General features: G+C 38.3%; 2 protein-coding genes across 4 annotated transcripts in view; one reads left to right on the plus strand and one right to left on the minus strand.

Moving 5' to 3' along the window:
• The window catches only part of tbce (tubulin folding cofactor E), a 67,287-nt gene extending 61,870 nt beyond the window's left edge, over positions 1 to 5,417 (plus strand). For both annotated transcript variants that reach the window (XM_060852633.1, XM_060852642.1), the window contains exons 14-17: positions 432 to 500; positions 1,508 to 1,567; positions 2,302 to 2,393; positions 3,645 to 5,417. In XM_060852633.1, the coding sequence (XP_060708616.1) occupies positions 432 to 500; positions 1,508 to 1,567; positions 2,302 to 2,393; positions 3,645 to 3,734 (311 nt within the window). In that variant the 3' untranslated portion in view covers positions 3,735 to 5,417. The remainder of the gene's footprint in view (positions 1 to 431; positions 501 to 1,507; positions 1,568 to 2,301; positions 2,394 to 3,644) is intronic.
• b3galnt2 (beta-1,3-N-acetylgalactosaminyltransferase 2) overlaps positions 5,398 to 13,022 on the minus strand; it is a 35,378-nt gene continuing 27,753 nt past the window's right edge. For both annotated transcript variants that reach the window (XM_060852650.1, XM_060852659.1), the window contains exons 8-12: positions 12,823 to 13,006; positions 12,026 to 12,148; positions 10,577 to 10,736; positions 9,197 to 9,253; positions 5,398 to 8,666 (exon numbers count right to left, since the gene is read on the minus strand). In XM_060852650.1, coding sequence (XP_060708633.1) covers positions 8,535 to 8,666; positions 9,197 to 9,253; positions 10,577 to 10,736; positions 12,026 to 12,148; positions 12,823 to 13,006 — 656 coding nt within the window. In that variant the 3' untranslated portion in view covers positions 5,398 to 8,534. The remainder of the gene's footprint in view (positions 8,667 to 9,196; positions 9,254 to 10,576; positions 10,737 to 12,025; positions 12,149 to 12,822; positions 13,007 to 13,022) is intronic.

Consider the following 13,022-nt stretch of genomic DNA (forward strand, 5'->3'; position numbering starts at 1 on the left):
TATTTTAAAATTACAGGAAGAATATATAAATATTTTATTGGGTGATTCATGTATCAATCAAACTGAGAGCCCACATTGCTATCAGTCACTGGGACTGATCTTGAAATTGTAATTGAGGTGGTTTAGTCATTTACCCAGCGAACTATCTATTTACAAAGTTTGTCCTGCAAGTCATGTTGCTTTGTCACACCCAGTCTCCAGCTGAATGGCTGACAAGATGGCATCAATACTCACTCCATTTCACAGTGGTCCCACTTCACTGAACATCCAGGGAATAAAACAGACTCAGCCAAATTAACCCAAACTTTGGTTTCAGCATGAAGAGAGCAAATAAATGTTAAACAGTTGTCAAACATTGGGCAGATCATTACTGTTTCATGTTGAAGTGAGCATCAGCATACAGTATTTTCTTGTTTCTTCTTCCTGGACAGAGTTTGGACCTCCTGAAGTTTTCGAAATGGAGCAACAAAAGTTGTTTGCCCTAAAGGATCAGCTATTAGGTGAGAGCACATTCATCAGCAGTGAGATTTAAGCTGTTTCAGAAAGCTTCTTTGGCATTAAACAATTGATTCCTTTTGTGAAACTGACTTTGGAAGCTAATAAGGCAGCTGTGTACTCCTTGAGAAAATAAAGTTCTGAATGGGATAGAAGATGGAGATGTCTGGAATATAGATGCACAAGTTATTAAAATCGTGATACAGGTTTATAAGGCAGTTAAAAGGGACACAATGGTTCATTTCTTCAGGAACAGAACAAAGATTTGAGAAGTTGTGTTAACCTTGTATTGAACTAAAAATTAAAAGACACTTTGAGTACTATGTAGAGTTCTGGTTTCCATATTACAGACACACTGCAGAATTTCCTAAAAAAATCAGGAGTTCCCCAGTTTATGAATTTGTGACTTAACAAACGCTCATACTTAAAAATGTGACACAATTCAGGGGTTTAATTTTAAAGACCCAACATACATTTTGTTTACATGCAAACAGATTCCAGAACAAAACCCTCTCACAACCAAGGGACTGCCGGTAAAGCTAATACCATAACTGAGAGATTGTAACTTTCAGGAAAGTCTTCAACTTCTGGGGCATTTTTCCCAAGAGGACAAGGTTGAAGGGTGACTGAATAAAGGTCTTCAAAATTATAAAGAACTTTGTTATGGTTAGTGCAGAAAAACAGAAAGGACATATAAAACTAATGTCCTTGGGATGGTGGTGGTGCAGTGTTCTAGTTCATTCAGGGGGTCTTGAGTTGCTGTGGCAACAAACACTTTTACCATGATGTAGACTGGAGGAATGGACAGTGACATGAGAGAGTCCACTACTAACAAACATCCAGAACATCTGTAGGATTATTTTGTTTTGGAAAGAAAGGGTTGCACCTTACTTAAGTGAAAGCATTGTAGCAACTTGTTTCTTTCTCATGCTCAGCATAGCCCAGAGAGGAAACAGATGAAGCGAGTGCTAAGACAGATTTGACAAAATTGTCTACTAATTTACCTCAACAGTTTTGACCATTAGGTGCCCAGACAACCCAGACCAAAAACTTTTGGAGAAGAAACTGCCAGGTAAGAAAGAAATTTCTAATCTACAAAATAAAAGCAAACTAATTTCACCTCCTTACCATAAACCATCTTTTTACTCTTTAGATTAGATTAGACTTTTTTTTTAGATTAGACTTCTCTGCAACTTTCTACAACCTTCCCTCTCTCTCTAACCTCCTCTGTAACCTTCTCAGCTCCTACAACCGTCCCTCATTCTAACCACCTTGAGATCCTACATTCCTCCTTCTCTAATCTCCTGTAGCTCCTACAGCCTTCCCTCCCTCTCTTACCTCTGACAGACCTTAAACCCTCCATCTCTAACTCTCTCTGGTACCTATAACCCTCCCTCTCTCTGTAACTTCCTCCAGTCCCTACAACCCTCTCTCTCACTCTAACTTCCTCCAGTCCTATCATCTCCAATGATATTTGAGTTGCTTCAAATTCGACCTCTTCTCCATTCACAATTCTAATTGTTCCATCAGTGGTGTTTGTGCCTCTAGCTGTTTAAGATTTTAAGCTCTGGAGTTTACTCCTTCAACATCTCTGTTTTTCTCCCTTAATACATACCTAAAATTCACCTCTTTGATCAAGTTCTGCCCTAATATTTCTTAAACCAGAATTTATCAGATTGTCATTTTGTGAAGCACTTTAGAACTTTTACAGCATTGTAAGCCTGTTTAAGACTATGTTGTTATTAACTCTAAGTATTGGGACTACTTGCTAATAAACTGAAATTTGTGTTTTACCGGCTAACGTAGACTCCATGACTATTCAGAAAGTAAGGGGGCTGCTTCATCGATTGCTCAAAATTCCGGGTGCAGAACTAAAATTGACATACATCAGCTCAAAGGTGAGATGTTCCATCTTAAAGTGTCAGCATATTTCACTCAGTTATTTTAGTCATAATCAGATTTAGAATGAAAATCAAAATTAAACTCTTAATGGAATAAGATGAACAACAAAAATTGGTTGTTCAAAGAATGACATCACTCTTTGATTTGCTGAGCCATTCAGGAGCAGGAATTGATCTTTGAGGATTTACCAAAACAGTTGATTTCAAACAGACTCGGTTAGGAAAGGGTCAGTCCATGTCTTCACTCAGTGTCACAAGTAGGGTGGTTTTATTCCTTTTCAGCATTTTGCAATTCCTGAAGTTTATATTTGGAAGTGAGCAGGAGTTCAAGAGGATACATAAACTTGTGACTCAGGAGTAAAAGCCAACTTGGGAGACAGAGCAAAGTCAGTCAATAGTATTAGCAGCATCACTCCCACCCGTCCTACCACTCAGTTTAACGTTAAACTTGTGCTTGTCAATTTCCAGTCTGTAAAATCTAAACTATGCAAACTGCTACTTAGTTAATGTCACAGGCTTATCCACTAGATTATATTGTTTGTAGATGAAGACATGGAGAGCTGTTTGTTAAGGGAAAGGTGAGTGAATCTCTACCTATGTATCAGCATGTAGAAGTAGCAGCCAGATTCTGAACCAGGAATATGATTGTTTGAGTATGGCTCATTTAGGCAGTAGCAAGACTGAAGCAACACTTTGCAATAGTGTTAGAAAGTATTTTTTATAATTCAGTTTTAAACATTATGGATATTTGCAATGATATAGCAATAAAACGTTTAAGATTATTGTTGAAGAAATGAACTGAGTTTCTGATGAGAACTCAGTGATGGTACAAAATTCTTTTGCGTATATACGGTATACTGATTTTCCTTAGTCATTGAAGAACTCGTGGAAAAGTCACTCCCTGAAAAATGCAATTCTACTAGTCACCACTTGCTAATTGAAGTCCAACCTGCCCTTGGCCAAAGCTATTCATTCAAAGCTGGCTGTTCAGCTCCTCATGTCTGTTTAGCTCCTTTTGAGGGTGGATTGGTGAGTACATCTTTGACCTGAGAATGTTTGGCTGAAGTACTGTCATAAAGAGGTAGTGAGACAATGGCAGAAGCTGGATTTTAATTCCTCGAAAGTATTAAAAGTCAATGTTATACTTTTCAAATTAAAATTTGGTCTCACGAATTGACTTTTACACAAGTATGTGGTATTCTATCCTCTTAGTAATTCTAGGACTGATTTTTAATTTTTTTTTCTTAGATGGATGTGGAAATAGATATGGATAACGACCTAAAGCCTCTTTCATATTACTCAATAGAAAGCGGAGACTGTATATTAGTGCGATGGTAGCTGCAGTGGCTAGCTGATTATATATAAAGGAAAGGAACCATAACGCAGAGCCTTGAGCGAAGGTATCTTTTAACAGGATCCCAGCACTATTCAAGATGAATGTGATCCGATACGTGCAACTTTAAAAGCAGTACTTCTTTACATCTGCATTTAAAACAATGCTGGCTAGTTGTCGGTCAGTGGACAGCAGTTTTATTTAATGCCAGCCTTGAAGCTACAGAATGTGATGTAGATTTTACAATGTCCACATTATAATTTGCACCTGCATCAAAACTCTCAACTTTATATTTAATTGTTTTTGGTAAAGAAAAAATACAAAGCTCAATTTATCTTTACGGGATAAATAATCTGGAAGATGCAGTTTATAACAGTTTGAAAATTAACATGTTTTATTTAACGATTACACCAAATATTTACTGATTGTCCTAATGCAGATTTTCAGTGGTTAACCTTAACCTCATTCTCAAACATGTTTTTACAGTAATGGTTCTGAACCACAAATAACTTGAAATGATTTGAAAGGTTCAGTGTTGTGTCTTTTGATGGTTCTGGCATTTGGCCTTAATGTTAATGGATTGGACTCTGATTCATAGCTTAACAAGCATTTCAACTCCAGATACCTTCTGCAGATTAGTTTAGATAATTCTTGGCCGAATGCACTCCCAAATTCAAAATCCCTCCTTGCCCCTACATTATGAAATCACACTGGGTTAAAGTGGAACTGTCTTGGTGGTGACTGCAGAGTGGACTCATGCTGAAAAGCATCTTGTCCTCCCAGCTATATTGCATGGAGCAGAGAGAATTGTTGAAGGAGTGATAAAGCTTTAAAAGGAGAATAATGTTCTAAGTGTTATTGGAGAAGAGATATATTTATAAATCCAGTGTAAAATAGCACTCTGTCAGAAAGTTTGAGCAATTGCAGAAGCTGTTAGGAATAACTTACATTTTATGGTGGGAATGACCATAAATTGAAACTTTTACATCGTATACATCCCTACGTCATTTTGAAAGTTAATTAAGTCGACTGATATTAATTTTTGTTAACATCTGTACATCCTATACCTATAATGTGACCACACAATCCAATTCTAGACTTTGTCCTTGAATACAGACTTTAGGACAATTCACTTCTGAGGGCTGTGGTAATGTGAGAGTTTTGCATGAGCTATTAAGAATACTTCCTAGCACTAGACTATTTCAGCATTAAATGTGTCACTGGAGTCTGGTCTCTCCTATGCTTCTCAATTTCCTTGTGTGATGGTGAGAGACAGACATTTGAGAGAGTGAAAAATAAAACCAAGAAAATATTTGCATCTTGGGGGGAATCCAAACTTGGAACAGTAAAAATAACAGTTAAAAACTGATCTTCCTACCCCTGTTGCTTTTTGTAGTTTGCCTGTAGCCTTAGACCCTATAAACTAATCATGTGCTGCCTGAACTCCAAGGTAGGTCTCTTCACAGATTCCTCCAGTTTAGGTATATCACCTCTAGGGTTCAAAGCATCTCAGAACGTGTAGAATATTACTCTCCTTCAAAGCTTTCTCTCTGGGAAGTATAGTCTCCTACACATTTAAAGATGTTTTATGTAGAAAGTTGTGGATTCCAAGAGTTCGAATTACATTTGACATTGATACATATTTGTATGAAGAACCTATGCAAATATAATAAAAGGTTTTTGCTGGAGGCATGTTTTTATTCCTTTATTTAGTGTTACCATTCTGAAACTGCAATATGGTTACATCATACTGAAGACTAAATTTTACTAAATGCCCAACTTATATAGGACAATGGCAATATGCATAATTGTGAAACAGTTCTATTGCATTTTGTATGACACCTGTAGCAATGTGAATGACCTTCACCTCGAAGGAAAGTTATCTATATCTGGTCTGGTTAGATATCATCACGTTATCAAAGGCAAAGAAAGGAGCTGACTCCTTAGAGAAGGAGCTACTAGTGACGTGGTATGAATGCAACCAGAAGCACAGCTTTCTGTTTAATCAGGATCCACCAGCAGTGCAACAGTATAAACTACTGTCAGGGCCAACAAGTTCCATCTCATGTTGGGTTGTTTCATTTCCAATAAACTGGCCCTGAGTGTAAGACCCAACCAAGAATTTGTACTGAAGCAAACTGATATCCAGTCTAATTGCTACTCACTGATCTGCAAAGGGCACACTTCCCAACAAACTTTGTTTACAATAGCTTCTGCCACCAGCATCCTGCTCTTCCCCTCATTGCTGGATAGGCTATTGTAAATTACCACCCTCACAGTATGAAGCTGGTAAACTTGTAGGCACTTTTTGTCTTAGCTTAAAGTTTTTCTCATCGGTTTGTGCTAATATTGAACTTTACTATTTCCTGAGAAGATAATAAGTCTTTCAATAAGATCACTTCTGAACCATTCCATGTACCATGTAAATATCCTGAGTCCCTTCACCCTAGCAGCAGGGGTTAGCTGTCCTAATCTCAGTTGCCTCTCAACGTGGTGCCTAGACCTACCCTGAGGAAGCCTGGCTCGCTTTTTGAGTTGAATATCCTAACTCAGTCATCCAGCACAGAAACAGACCCTTCGCTCCAATTCATCCACGCTGACCACGTTTCCCAAACGAAACTTGTCCCACTTGACTGTATGACCCATATCCCTCTAAACCTTTCCTATTCATAAAACCAATCCAAATGTCTTTTAAATGTTGTAACTGTCCCTGCATTTACACATCCTCAGGCAGTTCATTCCACACACAAATCACTGTGTTTAAAAAGAAATCATGTCCCTTTTAAATCTTTCTCCTCTCATCTTAAAAGTATGACTTCTAGCTTTGAACTCGTCCACCCTAAGGGGAAACACCTTTGCTATTCACCTTATCTATGCCCCTCACAATTTTATAAACCTCTACAAAGTAACCCCTCAACATCCTACATTCCAGTAAAAAAAAGGTCTCAGTCTCTCCTTATAACTCAAACAACATTCTCAAATCTTTTCTGAATCCTCTCCAATTTAATATCCTTCCTGCAGCAGAGCAACCAGGACTGTACTCCATAAGTGGCCTCATTAACATCCTGTATCACCACAACATGATATCCCAACTCCTCTACTCAATGGTCTGAGCATGAAAGCAAACATGTTACGTACACCTTCTTAACCACCCTGTCTACCTGTGATGAAAACTTCAAAGAACTATTTATCTGAACCCCTAAGTCTCAGTTCTACAACACTACCCATTAACTATACAAATCCTGCCCTTGTTCATTTAGATAAATTTAAACTCCATCTGCCACTTTTTAGCCTATTATCCCAACTGATCAAGATCCCTTTCTAATCTTGGATAATCACCTTCACAGTTGATTATACCATGTCACCTACAAACTTACTAACCATGCCTCCTAAATTCTCATCCAAATCATTTATATAAAATGACAAACAAAACTGGACACAGCACTGACCCCTGCAGAACAGTCCTGTCTCAGGCCTTCAGACTGAAAAACAACCCCCTCTGTCTCCCACCATCAAGCCAAATTTACATCTAATTGGCAAGTTTTCCATTAATCCCATGTGATCTAACTTTACTAATTAATCCATCATGTGGAACCTTGTCAAAGCCTTTACTAAAGTTGATGTAGACAATGTCTACCGATCTGCCCCCAATCAATCTATTTGGTTACGTCCTCTGAAAATTCAATCAAGTTTGACCAAAGAAAGATTGAACTGGACCAGTTACAAGAGGTCAAAAGCTAGAAATTTTGTGGTGACTAATTCATATCTTGACTCCCCATTACCTGCCCAGCACCTAAAAGGCACATATCAGGAGTATGATGGCATATTCCCTACTTACCAGTATCATTGCAGCTCCAAAAACCGAAGAAAATTGACACAATCCAGTACTAAGGAGCAATTTGATTGCCACCTCATCCATCACCAGTATTCACTCCCTTCACCATAGTAGCAGCATTGGTAAAATCCACAAGCTGCACTGTAGAAATTCAAAGCTTCTTTGCAGCACGTTCCAAACCTTGACCATCCATTTGCTTTTTTCATCACTTGCCCACCATGAGCTCCCATTTGGCCGGTTTTTCCTAGTTGCAGTCTTAAAGTTACAAACTGAGTGCATCAATGTTACCCACCTCTATCACCTAATTTAGTGTTATCAGCATGTTTGTTTGAATATATAATACTCTCTTCATTAAGTCATTGGTAACCACAATACAAAAAATAAGGCCTCTGGGGAATACTGCCAATTAAGGTGTATACCCACTAAATTCAGTGTTTTGTACTTTACTACATTGATTGCTTAAAACATTTTCCACTCCTTTCTTCCTGAATCATTATTTATTTCCTGCTCATATTGTTTATTTCTTTTCTTGAATCTAATTAATATGGTGGAATATGGAGAATAGAAAATGATTTGGAACACTTTTTTCCTCACTTACAAAAATATGAAGGTTTTTCTATTTTTTCTTCTGTCAACTTCTTAAATTGCAACACCCATAAAGGCTGTGTCTAGCCAATGACACAGGTGGAACAGTACCAGCTCAGAACCAAAATGAAAATGGGGGCAAGCTCAGTAGCAGTTAAAAGTCCATAGGGCCAGTGGAATTAGAAGACAAGATAGGTTGTTCCTTTATGAACACAGTCATTTCAATCCAACTGTTATCGGGTTTGTCAAGACTGATACCTCATCTTTTGATGAAAGACGAACCGCAGATGAAACAAAGCATGGTGTTCTGACTCACAGTCCAGGTTACCCGAGCCAAAAAGATCTTTGACATTTGCTGTGTCTTGCTGAGAATTCACTGACAATCTCACTTTTGACAGTGACAGGGGTTTCCACACTCTTCCTTGTTCTTCCACAACTCAAGCAACTCCTTTGGAGAGTACTGTGGGGATGATAGAGCACCGTGCAGACATTTCTTTTCACACAGCCAGCGAGGATCCTTGTCAGCAGGAGGATGGAAGAATAAGTGGACGTTTTAGTACAAGCTACAATAGATTCAAAGCCAAGAATAGAAAAGTTACAGCAGTTGTTAAAGGCTTTTATGAACGTGAAAGTTACACTTGCGTGGAGATCTAAAAGGATGGGCCATAAATAAGCGTGTCACTAATAAATCCAGTCAGGAATTCAGTGACACTTCCATATCCTAATCCCTCTGAAATAAGGAACTTATTACTATTGCAATACTATGGCAAATAGAATTGATGGATTTAAGGGGATACTTGAGCACATGAAGAAAGCTGGTTGAGATAAAGACAGGGTGGAAGAAGCACTAACACTGGTATAGACCAATTGGACTCTGGCATGATGTTGTGTTGTACATTACAATATTGTAAAGTAACATGTACAGGTACTGTGAAAATCTGCCTCAAATGCCTAATTTTGTTCTTTTTTGGGAAAGGGACTGATCACTTTACACATTGTAAAACTCTAGACTCACACTAAACAACAGTAGAAATGTTGAATATTCACCTGATGTCGCTGAGGTCCAACTGCAGCCATCCAAATACCCATGCTGACATCTTCACCCTGCAGTTACAATACAGATCAGAAAGTCCTTCACATATCCAATATTTTCTGCATGTAATTGATTACAATATGAATTGCACAAGTTTTCTCATTTCGCAATTTCACTCCTAAAAGGTTTGGGACTGCTTCAACAAACATGAACAGTGAAGATGATCTTTCAAAACAATCTTTGAGACATTCCCAGGACAAGGGCAGATGCTGCGTATGACACCATTGCCTCTAAGTCTCACCCATTCTGACTCGAAAATATATCCCTTTTCCTCCATAAACATTGTGGCAAAAGCACTCTCACCTAAAAGCACCGTGACAGTAATTCCTCCCCAGATCAAAAAGGATCACTACTTACTTCTCAAGGGCAACTAGAGATAGGCAGTAATATGTTGGCCTTGCCCATATCCTGAGATGCCACAAATGCAACAGCCTGAGTTAGATCTTAACTAGAAGTAAAACTGTCCATAGAGAACATGTTCCTTAGATTATTGGTCTGAAAAGGTAAGATACAAGGGATGTTGCTCGTTCCCATATACCATGCAAGAAATGCAGTTATAGCAAGGTTTTTACTTGTACTACTAAAACATTTCAGACTTTAATCTCTCAATTCAAAGTTCTTTACCATTTTAGCACCTTTCATTTTCTTACTGACTATGACAGTCAGATGTGGTCTGGAAGGAGGTTTTAATAATACAGCAAGTAGCATCCCTACTTCTGAGGCCATAATCTCCAGGTTTGAGACCCCACCCATGGCATGATAGCCAAGGAACATGTGTTTATGTTGTGGCCAAATTAGGTTAAATATCCTTCTGCAAATCCTTCCAATACACTACTGACAGGTGGCAAGAGCAGAAGATATTCCTGTTCAGTCATTTGTTGCTAAAAGCATTAGAGACTCTACCATCTACCCTGTCCATAGCTGTAGTTAGCAACACACAATTAGTTTCACACCCTTTGGAAAATGGAGTTTATGGAGAAGATCAGCCATTATTTTATTGCATATTGGGATCCAAGGGGTAATATAGTCCACTTTAGCTCATATTTCTTATGTGACATGTTTGAAAAGACCATATGACTCTGAACCTCTGGTTCCCATAGCTTTTAACTAGTGCTCTCCTGCCTGAGTCAGTTGTAAAGCACCTGATAGAGATTCATTGCTACGATTAATTAACAATTTTTATTATATTATGCAACCAAAAGAGGAACAATACGGACCTTAGGAATTGCTAAGACAAAAAATGGCTCTATTAGTAAAATGGATTCAAGTAACCAGTAAATACTTTTCAACCACGTTATACACAAGCCAGTTAAAACCCACAAAGTGCCCAACACCTGATAGACTTTTAGTGTCTTGGCGTTCTCTGCCAGCCATTGAATTAAGTTGTGAGAGACGACGTAACCAGAACCACAGGCAAAATCCGGATAGACCAGACTTGGGTATTCCAGCTCCATCCACTTCCCACTTCCATCCACTGCCCAATTCTGCCTGAAACTAAGGAAATCATTTGTGAAAATAAATGAATGCCGGGTCTTTCTGAACAAATTTTTTTTAAAAATCTGTAAAATACTGCAGATGCTATAAATCTGTAGTGGAAACAGAAAATGCTGGAAAAATACAACCATAGAGAGAAAAACAGTTAATGCTTCAGTCCAATGAGCTACCCTCGCAATTGGGAAGATTTTGCTGATTAACAATTTCTAAGTTTAACACAAACTTGAGAAACAACAGGCTAGGTACTTTTATATAAGCCTTTCAGCCTTGCTGTAAAATTTAATTACATTAAAACTTATTTGTCCACTTCCACTTGGACATTCTGTAACATTTCCCTCAGATACCTCTGTAATTATCAACTACTTTTCTCTTGCATCCAGCATTTTGGCCTTTTAATTCCTCCTGCCTTACACCATATCACAGTCCTCCCGTTTTGTTCTTCCCCACCATCCCCCTTCTCTGCTCTGTATTTGGTTAAAAGTTATTACATTTGTAATATCTTCCAGTTCTGATAAAGTAACTGACCTGAAGCATTAAATCTATTTTTCTTTCCCTCCAGCTGTTGGCTCACTTGCTGAGTGCTTCCAGCATTTCATGTTCTAATTCAGAAATTAACTTCCTTGGTCATATTACTCCAAAGCTCCACGTCTTTTGTGTTAAGGTGAGTAACATATCACATCAGCTTCAACTGGTTTTCCACTTGGTACTTATCAAATTCTCAGGAAACACATTCCACTGAAATCGAGTGGTGGAGGTCACTGGGCATTTGATATTGAGATCTGTCAAGCTTTCTTTGAACATGAAACCATTTAGCTAGGAAGGGATAGCAAGACAAATAAAAGAAAGCAGTAACAGCACATGAAAGATGTGAGGTTAATCCACAGCTAAAAAATAATTTATTGACAAGCTGGGGAGAATTGAACAAAGGATAGATCACATTTAAGAAAACGTCTGAGATAAATAAATATGACACAGACTTATGCAAATTAATTCCCAGGAATATCTGGTAAGAAAAAATGTGACTCATTAGGCAAGTTATCCAGTAATTCAGGCAAACAAATAGAAAATGCAGTGACTTTAACAAGCAGGCAGCCAGATCTTCAATAACAGCTATACAGAGTCAAATTATGGAACAAATGTATGTAGTGCAAAAGACCACTCAGCTATCATTATTGTGTTCAAAAGAATGATGTGAATGATTCCAACACGAGTGCCACATAGCCCTGCAAATCGCTACCTCGGAATGACTGAATGACTTATAAAGCTGTCACGAATACACAGATACTGACTTTCCCCACCACACATTCGTAGCTCCCAGTCTCTCTCCGGCTCTGTCCAGTACTGCCTCCACATCGACATAACAATCATCATCCGTTTTTAGTAGCAGCTTGAAACTCGTTGTCTTCACAGACCTGTTTGTGAGGTAAAAGCAGGTTCAGAATTCATGATATTATCAAACAAGCTTTCAGTAAGAGAGAGAGACAGAGAGAGAGAGAGAGAGAGAGTGTGTGTGCGTGTGTCGGTGTGTACATTCAAGGAAAACTCCTAAGTTTCAAGTGCTTAAGTTACCCAAAGAAAAGCACCATCACAGTAATATAATTAAAAGGAAAAGACTTGAATGTCTATGCTGCCTGTCATGACATTAAGACGCCCCAAAACTCTTAAAAAAAATTAAATGCTTCCTTTGGTGTAGGTTCTGCTAGAATACTGGAAGCACTGGAGACAGTTGGCATACAGGGCATTCACAAACAGCCATTCAATATTTGATCAGATATTATTTGTAGGTGTTGTTTGAGGGGTAAATATTGATCCCATTTCTGGAGAGAAATTCTCTGCTTTTATTCTATAAAGTGCCGTGTGATGTTATTTGTCTGTCTGAGAGAGGGCACCAAACCTCAGTTTGAACTCACATCAAAATGTTGGCACTTCCAATAGCTTGCACTCCCTCAGTACTGGCATTGGGAGTGTAAAGCTGAATTTTGTGCTCAACTTTCAGAATGGGATTTGAAGCCATTTTTTTAGATGCAGAGGTGAGAGTGCAATCTTCTGAACCAGAAGTGTGAAGAAAATGAAGAATATCCCTTACCACTGATAAAACTGAAGCAACTTGTGTGGCACATTTCTGTATGTGTCTATTACATCTACAAAAACAATATCTTGATAGGTTTGGCTTTCTTTTTGTAAGGCAGCATCTTCTTCCCTGAGCTTATTTTTGTGGATTTCAAACCGCTTGGGCCTAGTGGTGAGGCTTTCCAAGAGTGTAGCACCATCTGAAAAAGATGAGTA

Source organism: Hemiscyllium ocellatum, chromosome 3 (genome assembly GCF_020745735.1).
Source record: "Hemiscyllium ocellatum isolate sHemOce1 chromosome 3, sHemOce1.pat.X.cur, whole genome shotgun sequence".
In the NCBI taxonomy this organism is placed as follows: domain Eukaryota; kingdom Metazoa; phylum Chordata; class Chondrichthyes; order Orectolobiformes; family Hemiscylliidae; genus Hemiscyllium; species Hemiscyllium ocellatum.